Source organism: Piliocolobus tephrosceles, chromosome 15 (genome assembly GCF_002776525.5).
Source record: "Piliocolobus tephrosceles isolate RC106 chromosome 15, ASM277652v3, whole genome shotgun sequence".
In the NCBI taxonomy this organism is placed as follows: Eukaryota; Metazoa; Chordata; class Mammalia; order Primates; family Cercopithecidae; genus Piliocolobus; species Piliocolobus tephrosceles.
The window spans coordinates 86,695,299-86,710,663 of NC_045448.1; the positions used below are offsets into that span (position 1 = coordinate 86,695,299).

A 15,365-nucleotide genomic window follows, 5' to 3' on the forward strand; every position below is an offset into this window, starting at 1 on the left:
CAGTGACACAGGAAAGATGACATACAAAAAGGGCAGGACCTGAGAAAGGTTAAGCTGCAGGCTCCCTGCCCATAAAACATAGTGTGAAAGGCATCTGAGCAGCTGTCCTACCATGGCTACCTGGGCCCTCCTCCTTGCAGCCATGCTCCTGGGCAACCCAGGTAAGGCCTTCCCCTTGGGATCGATCCTGATGGCCCTCCCAGCCTCGCACTCTCAGGCTGGCTGAACCCGGAGCATGGACTCTGTGGGCACCCAGGTGCCCCTGCCTCTCCCCAGCCTTCTCCCACATCATGGAGGCCTGGCCCTCCCCTCAGAGCCAGGCTTAGCCCAGTGTGCTACCCAGCCTGTCAGTGGCCTGGCCAAGGAGGAGAGACAGGCCAGGGATTCTGGTCCTAACTCTACTGGCCACCCTGTGTGGCCTGAGACCCCCCTTTCCCTCCCAAGCCCCTGCCTCTGCATCTGTGTGGTGAAGGCCACTGGCCTTCCTCTGTGGGTCTGCGATTCCTCAGGCCTACACTGTCTAGGATTGTGCAGGGCTGGTGAGAGAACGGGGTCTCTTCCTTGTTCAAGGCAGACTTCTTGCCCCCTGCACCCTGCTCTCTCCCAGGCCTTGGGGTCAGTGTGAGCCCCAAGGGCAAGGACACTTCTGGAAGTGACAGTGGATTTGGCTGGGCCATCTGGATGGAAGGTAAAAAAAGAAAATCTCTTGAAAGGAGATTGAGGGAAGTTTCTAGACAAACTGACCCCCAAATCTGTGTTGCTGGCAGAACAGAGGAGAAGAGAAAGTCTCGCCCTCCTGGCTTTCTAGAAGGAAAGTGAGAACATGTGTTTGTGCTGAGAGTGGGTCAGAGTGGCTCCAGGGCAAAGCATGTGGACAGATATCCTGGCCCCCTGCAAGACCCAGCCCCTGTCCGAGGCCCTGGCCACCTCCTGGACTCTCACCAGCCAGGAGAACGGGCTTTCCCTCTCCTTCCGCCTGCGGAGGGGAAGCTGAAGTGCCTTCTTCCTCAGGTCTGGTCTTCTCTCGTCGGAGCCCTGAGTACTTTGAAGTGGCAACAGCCCACCTGTGTGACAAGGAGCAATCCTGCCTGTGCCTGGCCCAGGAGGGCCCCCAGGTACATGTTGGCTCTCTGCTCACCGGCCACAGTCCCTCTCCTTTCCCTCCTCCCTGGGTGGCTTCTGGGGTGAGGGCTGGAGCTCTCTAATGGTCAGGAGGTGGGAGTGGAGGCTGGGCTGTTTCTGACGATGCTGGTTTTGTTGAATTCATGTCCGGCCAGGAGGGCTACAGATCCCTGGTAGACTGCCCCAAGAGGATCCTCCGGGGTCTCACCCTCCAAAGAGCCTGGGGCTGCAGAACCCAAATAGGTAGACTTCCCTGGGAGTTCCTCAATAGGAGAGGGGCAAGTGCAGGGCTGGGAAAGTACTGGGGGTGTGGGAGGCTGTTTCTGGGGTGTCTCAGAGTCTCTAAGACAAGCAAAAAGGCAGGCAGGGTCCAGGCAGCCAGTTCAGGTCTTCAGTGTATCCATGCTCTGGGAAGAGATCACGGACGTTGCTGCCAGCCTCAGAAACACCAAGGGCCCCTTTTTGGGCACTTTCACGCACTCCCAGAATGTCTGAGAGACCATGATAGGGGCTTTCTTTCCTGACAGGGTGACCTGTTGATCAAAATGCAGGAGCTGGCCTTCGACTGCAAGACCTGTCTAAGCATAGTCCAGACACTGAAGGTTATGGTGAAACAGCCCACCCAGGTGAGGCTGAGGGGCTACAGAGCCTCCTGTCTGCTGCTCAATGGAGGGGCCGGCCTGTGACCAGGTTGGGGATCAGGGAGCCTGGGGCCACCGTGCACAGTGGTCCTGCAGGAGGGCTTCCTAGAAGGGAATCTGTGAGTCCCCATGTGTCTGTGGGTGAATTTCAGAGAACTTGTGAAATTGTTTGTGACTCTGGAACTGTGTAAGTCAAAAAGAGTAAACATGGTTTTCATAATGTATCCTCAAAGAGGGCTTGTCCCAGAGAAGTTAGGAATCTTCCTCTAAAGCCCTAACATTTGTGTCCAAGCCAGAGCTTTGAGAAGCTGGTTCCCTAAGAGACCTGGGTCAGGACTGATAAATCCCAGATCTGCTACTTGGAAGCTGCATGGCCTTGGGCAAGTCACTTCCACTTGCTGAGCCTCAGTTACCTTATCTTTGAAATGAGATGGATAATAGTCCCTATCTCGCAAGTTGTCGAAGCTCTTTTTTTTTTTTTTTTTTTTTTTGAGATAGGATCTTACTCTGAAACCCAGGCTGGAGTGCAGTGGTATGATCTTGGCTCACTGCAACCTCTGCCTCCCTGGCCCAAGCAATTCTCCTGCCTGAACCTCCCAAGTAGCTGGGACTCCAGGTGTGCGCCACCACGCCCAGCTAATTTTGGTACTTTTGTAGAAACAGGGTCTCACTGTGTTGCCCAGGCTGGTCTCCAACTTCTGAGCTGAAGCAATCCACCTGCCTTGGCCTCCCAAAGTGTGGGATTACAGGTGTGAGCCACTGCACCTGGCTGCTGAAGCTTTTTAAAAGAGCTGAGGGCTGGGATGTGCTTAGCTCCACATCCAGCACTGAGTAAATGCTTAACAAATGACTGTGTTACGACCAAGAATTACTGTTTCACTCTCCCTCCTTCCCTCTCCTCTGCTCCCCCAAACCACTCAGCATCCTGGCACTGCAGGCTCACACTTAGCCCTGGATACCCAGATTCATCCTCCCCGCTGGGATGGCATAGAAGAGACTTTAAAACCAAATGAGCCAAGACTCCAAGCTCTGACCACACCTCCCATCCCCACTAGTCTTCTCTGTGCACCCCCTCTGGCTGTAGCCCCCAGCCAGGTTCTGGAGCCAGGTAGCTACATGGCAGAGCATTTAATGTGTGCCTGGCAGCCATTGGGCACCATTCTCCTCACAGAATGCAGGGGACAGGTGCACAAGGGGCTGAGACCTCAGCAGGGCTAACTGTCCTTGTCTCAGGAGCCCTACCTGACCAGGCTTGGGCCAGGCCTTAGAGAGTGGGAGTAGGGGCCCAGCCCCGTGTCTACAGTCTCTGGCTCCATGGGCACCAGGCGCCAGTTCCTCGCACCCAGTACTCCCATTGCTAGGACTGCTGGAACCTGCAGGGTGGCAGAGCTGCGCAGGACTCACCCTATAACCATGTCCTCTGTGGTTCTGCTGCTGCAGAGAAGCATTTCCAATGCTGAGACCCGCGTGTGTAGGAAGGTGAGGTCACAATGGCGCGACGTCTGCAAAAATTTCATGAGGAGGTATCAGCCTAGAGTTACCCAGGGCCTCTTGGAGGGAGAAACTGCCCAGGAGATCTGTGTGGACCTCAGGTTGTGTGAACCTTCTATGGGTGAGTGCAGAGGTGACAGCAGGGATGCCTCCTGAGGGGTGGAGACAGTTTCCCCCAGGATACATCAAAGCTGCCTTCTTAGGACACATTACTCCCCCATCTCCCAGCACGGGAAAGTGTGGAGAATTGAGCAGATGGACTTTAGCTAGAAATGTTTGAGAAATACTGATTAGAGCTTGGGCTTCAGCCACAGGTGGTCGTGGAGTAAAATCTGGTCTCCAGCTCTCCCTGGCTGTGTGACCTTAAGCAAATAACTTGACCTCTCTGAGCTTCAGTTTCTTCATCTGTGAAGGGGAGATAGCAATCCTGATTTTTGAGATTGGAATGAGAATTGAAGGAGGTCACCGTATGTGTAGACCTGACCCTGGAGAAATGTCCTCAGACTGAGGCTATTCAAGGTCATCAGACCCTCAGTCAAACTCCAATCCCCAGCCCAGCATGGGCCTCTGGGCTCGGGAACTGGGGCCACATCCTCCCCCACAATTCTGGGTCTTGAGAGCTGGGCTAGGGAATCCTTCAGGCAGGGGAGCCTGAGGCCTTTCCCTCCGTGGCTGCCCAGGCTGTGCCTGGAGAGAACAGGACTCGGCTGTAGGAAGTGGGGCCAGAAAGGGGCTTTGGCAGCTCAGCTGGCGCTTGCCAATGCTCTGGGATTCTATGCTAGCAGATCGGGGGTCCCCACCATTTCCTGTCATGGGAGCTTGTGACTTTTCTATTCAAGGCCCCACAACCTGCTCAGGCTGCCGACTGGCTTCCAGGATGTGCCACTGGGTGTGTTCAGTAGGGGTGGGTGGCTGCGAGACCTTAAGCAAGTAACATTCTGAGTTCCTGCTTCCCCATGGGGACCCACCACATCTGTCCACAGCTGGCTGTTCTCTCTGCTCCAGGTTCCCTCTGAGCCCTCTCACCCTGTCCTGTGGAAGAAGCATAGGCTCCTGTCCTCAGATCCCGGGAACCTCGGCAACCTCCACTGGCTCCTCGCTTCCTCTGTCCAGAATCCACTCTCCAGTCTCCCTTCCCCGACTCCCTCTGCTGCGCTCCCCTCTCAGGAGAATAAAGTGTCAAGCAAGATTTTAGTTGCAGCTTCTTCTCCTTTGGTGGATTTGAGGGGTGGGTGTCAGTGGCATGCTGGGGTGAGCTGTGTAGTCCTTCAATAAATGTCTGTCGTGTGTCCCATACACTGTTGTAGATGCTACGGATTTAGCCATGAACGAGACAACCTTAACAGCATTCACACAGGTAATGCTTACTGAGCACTCACCACAGCCATGCGTTATTCTGAGAGGCCGGGGCACACAGTGGCTATGTCCCCAGAAGCTCTCAGACCAGTGGGGGAGACCAGCAACGTTAGAGGTTTTTTTGTTTTGTTTTTGGTGAAAAGGAACAGAAGCCCATCTTTTTGCTTCTTGCCACAGGCAGCCTTCCTTTGCTGTTTCCGGGGAGTGTATCATCTAGGGCCCTTTTGGTTGCAAGCAACAGAAGTCTCAGCCCATTCTGGCCTAATTAAAAAAGGTAATTTACTGGTTCAAATAATTAACCAGTCCACAGATATGTTCAGGCACAGAATGATCCAGAAACGTGTGGCGTCACCAGAGGCCCAGTCCTGTTTTATTGCAATTTTTCGTTCTCCCCACCTCTGTATATTGAAATTGTGTTCAGGTTCGCGTCTCTCTTGGCAGCAGAAATGGCTTCATCAGGTCCACACTTCACCATTTTTACAGCGCATCCATCAGAGGGAGAGAGAGCTCTCTTGGAAAGAGATAGGAAGCTTCTTTCCCAGAAGGCCTATCAGCTGTCTCCTCAGTTCTCATTGGCCAGTTCTCACACGTCATGTGCCCACCCTCAGACCAATCACTGTGTCCTGGAGAATAATGGGGTACACTGATTGGCTCACACTAAGCAGGGCATACCCCTGGGGCTGAGGTGGGGTCCATCTCAACCCAATCACTTGGTTGACAATAAACATTAAAATCTGGGCTGCTGTTGGTGGGAAGAGGGAAAAATGGATGCTGGCCACCCAAGGAGTATGGTGTGTTATTCTGGACGCAATCAAAGAAGCTGTTCAAGGGTACTACCGATGGCCAAATCTGGGGCTATTTGAGCCTCAGAATCGATAATGACAAGAACAGATTGTAATCCATTGATTAAAGTAGAATCCATGAGTTCATATAAATACAAATAATACATGAATAAATAAACAAGGGAAAAGGAAACGTGCTACCTTACAATACAATTACAGTTAATAAACGTAGACCTAGTTGCAGAGTATATCCTACTAACATATTTGGTATAGTGAGTATACTTGATTTTTTTAAAAGTATGTATGTATGTATGTATGTATGTATGTATGTATTCTTTTAGAGACAGAGTCTCACTTTGTCTCCCAGGCTGGAGTACAGTGGCCCTTCTCAGGCATGATCTTAGCACACTGTAGCCTCAAACTCCTGGCCTCAAGGGATCCTCCTACCTCAGCCTCCAGAGTAGCTGGGACTACAGGTGTACAGAACTGCTCCTGGCTCACTAATTTGATATTAATTAATACATTCCATTATTAGTTAATCTGACAGTGGAGAAGCCTGTCAGCTGATGAAAGTTAATGCCACCTCTCATGGGGCAAGTCAATATCATGGACCTCATAATATAATGCTCTGAGAGAAATATAATACTATTTTTCCATTGTTACTGCCGAAAATGCAAAAATCATGAGGAAACATCAGAGCAAACCCAAACTGACATTTTACAAAGGACTTAGCCTGTACTTCAAAAAAATTTTTTTAAAAAAAATTTTATTTTAGGCTGGGCTCGGTGGCTCACGCCTGTAATCCCAGCACTTTGGGAGGCCGAGGTGGGCGGATCACGAGGTCAGGAGATCGAGACCATTCTGGCTAACACGGTGAAACCCCATCTCTACTAAAAATGCAAAAAATTAGCCGGGCGTGGCAGCGGGCGCCTATCGTCCCAGCTACTTGGGAGGCTGAGGCAGGAGAATGGCTTGAACCCGGGAGGCAGAGCTTGCAGTGAGCCGAGATCCGCCACTGCACTCCAGCCTGGGCGACTGAGAGAGACTCCGTCTCAAAAAAAAAAAAAAAAATTTTATTTTAGACTGAGTCTGGCTCTGTCACCCAGGCTGGAGTGCAGTGGCACGATCTGGGCTCACTGCAGCCTCTGCCTCCTGGGTTCAAGTGATTCTCCTGCCTCAGCCTTCCAAGTAGCTGGGATTACAGGTATGTACCACCACACCTAACTAATTTTGTATTTTTTAGTAGAGAAGGGGTTTCACCATGTTGGCCAGACTGGTCTTAAACTCCTGACCTCAAGTAATCTGCCTGCCTTGGCCTCTCAAAGTGCTGGGATTACAGACAGGAGCCACTGCACTCTAGCCTGTCCTCTTCAAAAATGCCAAGGTCTTGAAAGACAAGTAAAGATTGAAGAACAGTTCCAGATAGAAGGAAACTAAAGAGACATGACAACTAACTGCAACACATGATCCTGATTTGGATCCAGACCTATAAAGAACATAATTGGGGCAACTTATAAAATGTGACTGGAATCTGCGATGGTAATATTCTGTTAATGTTAATTCCTGATTTTGATGGTTGTACTATGGTTACGTATGGCAGTGTCTTTGTTAGAACATATACACTAAAGTATTCAAAGAGTAATAGGTCATCATATCGGCAATTACAGTGAAATGATTCAGAAAAAAAGGCAATACATATGCAAAGAATGAGTGTGATAAGGTATATACCACATACATGGGATGTGGTAAAGTGTTAACAGTGGGGAATCCTGTTTAAGGGTAAATAGGTGCTCCTGTTTACATTGGGAGGTTTGGAAGGTGTAATCTCCAAACTCAATGGCAAGTTGCAAGAAAGCAACTTTCAAACTTCATGTTGAAATGTGATCCCTGGCCACGCGTGGTGGCTCACGCCTGTAAGCCCAGCATTTTGGGAGGCCGAGGTGGGTGAATCACCTGAGGTAGGGAGTTCAAGACCAGCCTTACCAACATGGAGAAGCCCCGTCTCTACTAAAAATACAAAAAGTTAGCTGGGCGTGGCAGCACGTGCCTGTAATCCCAGCTACTAGGGAGGCTGAGGCAGGAGAATAGCTTGAACCTGGGAGGCAGAGGTTGTGGTGAGCCAAGATTGCGCCATTGCACTCCAGCCTGGGCAACAAGGATAAAACTCTGTCTTGGGGAAAAATAAATAAATAAATAAAAAGACATGTGATCCCCAATATTGGAGGTGGGACCTAGTGGGAGGTGTTTGAGTCAGGAAGGTGGATCTCTCATGAATGGCTTGGTGCCATTCTTGCTGTAATGAGTGAGTTCTTGCTCTATTAGTTTCTGTGAGAGCTGCTTGTTAAACCTCCTTTCTCTCTTTTTTCCTCACTATGTGATCTCTGCACACACTTTCTCCCTTTCTCTTCTGCCGTAAGTAGAAACACCTTTTTTTTTTTTTTTTTTTTTTTTTTGAGACGGAGTCTCGCTCTGTCACCCAGGCTGGAGTGCAGTGGCCGGATCTCAGCTCACGGCAAGCTCTGCCTCCCGGGTTTACGCCATTCTCCTGCCTCAGCCTCCCAAGTAGCTGGGACTACAGGCGCCCGCCACCTTGCCCGGCTAGTTTTTTGTATTTTTTAGTAGAGACGGGGTTTCACTGTGTTAGCCAGGATGGTCTCAATCTCCTGACCTCGTGATCCGCCCGTCTCAGCCTCCCAAAGTGCTGGGATTACAGGCTTGAGCCACCACGCCTGGCCCGAAACACCTTTTTTTGAGACGGAATCTCCCTCTGTCACCCAGGCTGGAGTGCAGTGGCACCTGCAACCTCTACCTCCCAGGTTCCTGGGTCCAAGTGATTCCCCTGCCTCAGCCTCCTCGGTAGCTGGGACTACAGGTGCCCACCACCACGCCTAGCTAGTTTTTATATTTTTAGTAGAGATGGGATTTCTCTGTGTTGGCCAGGCTGGTCTTGAACTCCAGGCCTCAAGTAATCTGCTCGGCTCAGCCTCCCAAAGCGTTGGGTTTACAGGCATGAGCCACTGTGCACGACCATGAGTGGAAGCATCTTGAGGCCATCACCAGATGCAGATGCTGGAACCATGCCTCTGGTATAGCTTATGGAACTGTGAGCCAAGCAAAGCTCTTTCTTTATAAATTACCCAGCATCAGGTGTCTCTTTATAGCAACAGCAACAGGTGTCTCTTTATAGCAACACTAAGACACAACTTTTCTCTAGATTTGAAATTATTTCAAAATCAAACTAAGTGACTTGTAACATTTTGACTTAGCAAATGGATGGATGGTGGTGACATTTACTGAGATCGAGGAGACACTTGGATGGTTAGATTTGGAGGGAATAATGAAGAGCTCTGCTTTGGCCATGTGAAAGTTAAGTGTTAAATATCCAAGGTGAGATAGCAAGTAGGGGAGTTTGGCCCAAAATACACATCTGAAGCCTGGATGAGGCCATCCAGGAGTGAGTGAGTTAGAGGCCTACTTCCAGCCACAGTTCATTTTGATCAGTGAAATCTAGTGTTGGACAGTTTGAGTCATTTTTGAGACAAAAAGTCTATGGCATTGAGACACATCTCAATTTTAATTCATTATTTTAATGAATTCCTTAGTGTATGGGATCATGTCATCTGCACATAGAGATCATAGTACTTCTTTCCAATTTGAATTTTATTTCATCTTCTTGCCTAATTTTCCTTGCTAGAATCTTCAGTACAATGTTGCATAGAAGTTATAAGAGCAGCAGTCCTTGTCTTGTTCTTATCTTCAGGGGAAAGCATTTAGTCTTTCACTATTAAGTACAAAGTCAGTTCTGGGTTTTTCATAGATGCACTTTATTAGGTTGAGGAAGATCCCTTCTATTCCTAGTATGTGGAGAGTATTGTCATGAAGAGATGTTAAATTTTGTAATGATGTTTCTGGGCTATTGAGAGGATCATGTGTTTTTCATTTTTTATTTTATTGATACGATGAATTTTATTAATTGACTTTTGGTTGCTGATTTGCCTTGCATTTCTGGATAAATCTTACTTGGTCATGGTATATAATTGTTTTTATGTGTTGCAGGATTCAGCTTTCTAGAATTTTTTTTGAAAATGTTTGCATCCATACTCAAAAAAGATATTAGTTTGTAGTTTTTTTTTGTTTTATTTTGATGTCTTCATCTGGTTTCACCTGGTTTTGGCATCAGGGCATCCTCTTCTATTTTTTGGAAGAGTTTTTGAAGAACTGGTATTAATTCTTTAAATATTTGGCAAAATTCACCAATGAAGACATCTGGCTTGGTAGTTTCTTTGTGGGTCATTGTTTTGATGACTAATTCAACCTATTTATTATAGGTCCATTCAAATTTTCTGTTATTCTTGCATCAGTTTCAGTCATTTGTGTTTTTGTAGGAATGTGCCCATTTCATTCTAAGTTGTCTAATGTATTAGCATAATTAATTAGCAAAATAGTATAATCCTTTTTCTCTCTGTAAGGTCAGTTGTAATTTCCCCTCCTTCATTTCTGATTCTAGTAATTTGCAGCTTCTCTCTTTTTATTGTGGTCAGTCTAGCTAAAGACTTGCTTTTTCAAAGAACCAACTTTTTGGTTTCATTTTGTATTCTCAAATATTGTTTCTAGTCTCCATTTTAATAATTTCCACACTTCCACTCTAATTTTTCAAATTTCCCTTTTTTACTGCTTGCTTTAGGTTTAATTTGCACTTCTTTTTCATGTCTTTTTTTTTCTTTCCATTGTAACCTTGAACTGGGCTCAAGTAATCTTCCTGCCTCAGACTCCCAAGTAGCTAGGACTACAGGCACAGGCCACCATGCTCAGCTAGTTTACTTTTATTTTTTTAGAGATAGATCTTGCTATGTTGCCCAAACTGGGTTTGAATTCCCGGCATCAAATGATCTTCCTGCATTGGCCTCCCAAAGTGCTGAGACTACAGATGTGAGCCTTTTTCCGGTGTCTTAAAGTGAGATTCCTGAGAGGAAGATTTCAAATCTTCCTCTTTTTCAATATAGGCATTTACAGCTACAAATTTCCCTTTTGGCATGCCTTAAGCTATATCCCATAAGTTTCGGTGTGCTGTGGCTTCATTTTCTTTCACCTCAAGGTATTTTCTACTTTCCCTCTTGATTTTTCCTTTAATCCATTGGTTATTTAGGAGTGTGTTGTTTAATTTCCACATATTTGTGAGTTCCCCAAATTTGTTTCTATTATTGATTACTAGTTTTATTCTGTTGTGATCAGGGAACATATTTTGTATTATTTATATCCTATTTAATTTATTGAGGTTTGTTTTATGGGCTAGCACACAGTCTATCCTGGAGGTGTGTTTCTCCACTGCTCTCTGGACTCATCTGCACTCCACAGTTTATGATGAGAAGGCACCTGTTAATAATTGTGAGTTCCCTTTTAAGTGATGAATTGTTTTTCTTCTGCCGTCTCTTTCTCTCTCTTTCTTCCTTCCTTCCTTCCTTCCTTCTCTTCCTTCCTTCCTTCCTTCCTTCCTTCCTTCCTTCCTTCCTTCCTTCCTTCCTTCCTTCCTTCCTTTCTTTCTTTCTTTCTTTCTTTCTTTCTTTCTTTCTTTCTTTCTTTCTTTCTTTCTTTCTCTCTCTTTCTTTCTTTCTTTTCTTTCTCTCTCTCTTTTCCTTCCTTCCTCCTTTCCTCTTTCTCTTTCTTTCTCTCTCTTCTCCCTTCCCTTCCCTCCCCTCCCCTCCCCTTCCCTCAGAGTCTTGCTCACCCAGGCTGGAATGCAGTGGCACCATCTCAGCTCACTGCAACCTCCACCTCCTGGGTTCAAGCTGTTCTCCTGCTTCAGCCTCCCAAGTAGCTGGGATTGCAGGCCCCCACCATCATGCCCAGCTAATGATTTTTTGTATTTTTAGTAGAGATGGGGTTTCATCATGCTGCTCAGGCTGCTCTTAAACTCCTAACCTCAGGTGATCCACCCACCTCGAACTCCCAAAGTGCTGGCATTACAGGCTTGAGCCACTAGGCCTGGCGGCTTTCAGCATGTGATATATTTATTTGTGGATCTCTTTGCATGTATCCTATTTAGAGTTTATTGAGCTTGCTGGGTATGTAGATTGCTTTTCAATAAATTCGTGACATTTTCAGCCATTATTTCTTCGACTCCTTTTTTCTGTTGTGTTCTCTGTCTCCTTCTCTTCTGTATTCTGCTGTGCATCTGTTGGCATGCTTATGGTGTACCAGTCCTCTGAGGCTCTGTTTATTTTTCTTCATTCTATTTTCTCTCTGTTCTTTGGATTGCATAATCTCTATTGATTTATTAATATCTTCAAGTTGGCTAATTCTTTATTCCGATTGTTCAAATCTACTGGTGAGCTCCACTAGGGAATTTTTTATTTTAGTATTGTACTTCTTTTTTTTTTTTTTTGAGATGGAGTTTTGCTCTGGTCGCCCAGGCTGGAGTGCAGTGGTGCAAGTTTGACTCACTGCAACCTCTTCCTCCTGGGTTCAAGCGATTCTCCTGCCTCAGCCTCCCAAGTAGCTAGGATTACAGGCGCCTGCCACCAGGCCCAGCTAATTTTTGTATTTTTAGTAGAGATGGGGTTTTGCCATGTTGGCCAGGCTGCTCTCGAACTCCTGACCTCAGGAGATCAGACTGCCTCGACCTCCCAATGTGCTGGGATTACAGACGTGAGCCACAGCGCCCCGTTAGTTATCGTACTTTTCAACTCCAGGCTTTCCATTTGGTTCTTTTTAAGAATAATTCTATCTCTGTATTAATATTTCTATTTGATGAGACATTATCATCATATCTTTCTTTACTTCTTCAATCACAGTTTTCTTTAGTTATTTCTGAACATATTTATAATGGCTGCTAGGAAATCTTTCTTAAATCTGATATTTGGTTGCTTTCACAGGCAGTTTCTGTTTTTTTTTTTTTCTTTTTTTTCTGTGTATGGATCACTGTTTCTTATTTCTTTTTATAGCTCAAAAGTTTCTCTGGGAAACTGGGCATTTTAGATATTATGTTGTCGCATATCTGGCTACTGGTCATACCCCTGCCCCTATCCAAGCATAATACTGTTATTTCCTTATTTAGTTGTTTGGTGACTAGTTGGATTATTTTAGTGAATTCCCCCACCCCACACAGTGTGAAGCCTCTAATGATGCACCTTAGGGAGTGTTGCCTTGAGTGTACCCACAGTCATCCTGTAATGACAGTGGTTTTGGCAGGGCTCTCTTATCTATTCTTTCTCTGACCACAGCTATCTGTTAAACTACCTAATTCCTGGCTGATTGCTCTGTTGTTTTCAACAATGCCTTTTATGGAAAAACAAATCATGTTTTCCCTCTGCTCTTACACCGACACAACAACAATCCACACAGAAGACTTCTGTAACTCCCAAATATGTGGGGGTTTCTCCCCACCAGCAAGCAAGCAGTCAGTTCCGCTGTGGACACCAGCTAGGTGTCCTCCAACTCAATTCGGACAGTATTTATCTAGAGACAGTGTCAGATCCCACAGGTTGGGGGCTCGGTCCCCATAATTGCCTTGGCAGATTTGGGATTTGAATCCCGGCAGTCTTAGCTGTGAACCACCACACAAAGCCACCTTTCTCCAAAGAATGGAGGCTTGAGCTCCCTTGTAACTTGGAGTAAATAATCTGAGTACATATCCTCGAGGAACAGCAGGACCAGAATGCTCTGCACAGGACTGGAAATGGCTGGGGGTAGGAAAACCAAGTCCCTGACCGTGTTGACCATTTCCTTCATCCTGTGAGGCAATGGGCTTGACCCTGCAATGTTCCCAGCACAAGTCTGAGGAGTGATGCAATAGAGAGTAGGTGAGTTGGGTAACTACTTGAAATTCCACTCCTCCCTTCCCTTTTCATAACAGATGTCCTAACTTTTTGCCAAGCACACTCGGTTTTCCATATTCTGCTCAGAAGTTACCAACTGGCTGTTGGTTAGGGCTAGCAAATTACATAGACTTCTTTTTGTCTAAGAATCTTAGCAAGTTTATTCCCTCAGGGTAGGAAGGTCATATTTGTTCTTTAGGCTCCACTTTGGACTTCCCTCAGGAAGGGAAATAGGAATTCTTTCTTCCTCAGGATGAGCTGGTATAAGGCCAGGCTCACTGAGGATAAGAAGCAGAAATGGACTCAGGCTAAATTAAGACAAGGGAAGTGACAGGGCAGCCACCGCTGCCACAGGATAGAAGGGAAGGACTAGAACAGAGCTTAAACAGACAGAGGCCAGGCAGCTCAAATGGTCTTGGAAGCAGGAACAGTTCCATGATCTTGCCCAGGTGCCATCACTGGGATGAATGAGCTTCCACCACGCCTTCTGTCCTTGTGTTTTGTACTCCATAGCCACATCCTGAGTAAAGCAAGTCCAAGCTTAGTTCTCATGCCTGCCTTTGGTTGCTGTAAGATGGCGAGAGGAAAGTCAGGCAGGAGCAGGGCACCTGGAAGACCCTTTTGTCTTAGGAATGGGATGGCAGATGCTGGGTTTACTCTACACAGTAGGTGCCAGATAATTCTCCAAAAGAAGATAGGAAGAGAAATAGGCAGTGCCAAATTTCCAGCACAACTTGTGCTGGCAGGTGGGTACTGTCACTGTGGAGTGAATCTTGGAGTTCTTGCAACAGACTTCCAGCACACCCCCCATGGGTGCCTCTTGCCCTCTCCTGCCACTCATGGCAGCAGGACTGGTAATGCAAGGACACCGACAGGAGAGGTTCCTGTGTCTGAGCCTCTTATTCTGTGGTTAGATGGACACAAGGTTCCACACCGGGGCCCTATTGCCCCCCTATCACCCCCTTTTTAGCCATGTTGAGTGGGCCTCTGTTTCTTGCTTCAAATGGAGCCTCTTGTTTCTCCAGCCCCAGACAGAGAGCCTGCACACATGACTTTGTGTGTCTTTGTAAGCCCCACCCAGGCCCTGGGTCGGGGGGATCCCAGAGTGTGAAGGGGCAGAGCCCGAGAACCTATCCACCTCCTTGCCTGGCTTGGGACCTCAATAAGCTCTGTCCACCCTCCACCCCAGGGATGACATTCCAAGTCCTGGGGCACCTGAGACCCACCCACCAGGAGCAGGTGTCCTGTGGCCTGGGCCAGGTTTGGGCAGATTTGCTTGAATTCACTGTGGGTATTTCACAAGTGTGCTTAGGGATAGGGCATTTCTTTTCTTTCTTTCTTTTTTTTTTTTAAGTTGTGGATTATTTCTCACATTTTGTATGAGGATCCTAATTCTGAAGTTGTTTTCTTTCTCCAGCTTGCTTGGGTCGTCTCATAAGGAATGCGCCTCAAAGACAAGGACACATATGCTGCCACCTAGTGGAGAAAAATGAGCTGTTTCTACAACTGCGTGAAGTCATGAATCACTTAACCACAGAAATACAGATACGCTCTGAGAAACGCGTCTTTAGGTGATTTCATCGTTGTGCGAACATCATAGAGTGTACGCACACAAACTTAGATGGTATAGTCTACTACACACCTAGGCTATATGGTATAGCTTATTTCACCGAGGCTACAACTCCTTACAGGATATTACTGTACTGATACCGTAGGCATTTGTAACATGCCAGTATTTGTGTCTAAACATATCTAAACATAGAAAAGGTACAGTAAAAATACGGTATCATAATCTTATGAAACCACTGTCATATATGAAGTCCATCTTTGACTGAAACGTCGTTGTGTGGCACACAACTATGTGGAAAGAGAAATTGTACAGAAAGCTTCAGTGCTTCCAACCTCTTTCTTGTTTCCCTCACATCAACTGATATATGGGTCAACTTTTTATTAAAACAATTGGGTAGTCATAGAAAATTTCCCTTTATTTCCTAATTAATAGCTTATAAAAATGTATACGATTTATCTAGGGTTTCCTATGTGCTAAACACGTTACATACGTTTCCTCAATCCTCACTGCACTCCTATGAGCTACACATTGTTATTAATCCTATCAGATTCAGAAAGATTAAATAACTTCCAACTTCCAGAGTTCACAC

The 15,365-nt window shown here is 46.7% G+C and overlaps 1 protein-coding gene and 1 long non-coding RNA gene across 3 annotated transcripts; both read left to right on the top strand.

Moving 5' to 3' along the window:
- On the top strand, positions 1–4,550 carry GNLY (granulysin). 2 transcript variants are annotated; one of them, XM_023224935.1, is made up of 5 exons: positions 1–161; positions 1,012–1,115; positions 1,650–1,748; positions 3,204–3,375; positions 4,260–4,448. In XM_023224935.1, exons 1-5 carry the CDS (start codon positions 113–115, stop codon positions 4,268–4,270), a joined length of 435 nt encoding a protein of 144 aa, XP_023080703.1. In that variant the 5' UTR covers positions 1–112; the 3' UTR covers positions 4,271–4,448. The 2 variants fall into 2 exon arrangements, with proteins under 2 accessions (XP_023080703.1, XP_023080702.1); XM_023224934.1 differs by lacking the exon at positions 3,204–3,375 and having other exon boundaries at positions 4,260–4,550.
- A 5,692-nt stretch (positions 4,551–10,242) lies between these two features.
- LOC111551123 lies at positions 10,243–15,003 on the top strand. The gene is made up of 2 exons (XR_002734278.1): positions 10,243–10,777; positions 14,624–15,003. It is a non-coding gene; the product is annotated as an uncharacterized LOC111551123 (long non-coding RNA).
- The last annotated feature ends 362 nt before the right edge of the window (positions 15,004–15,365 follow it).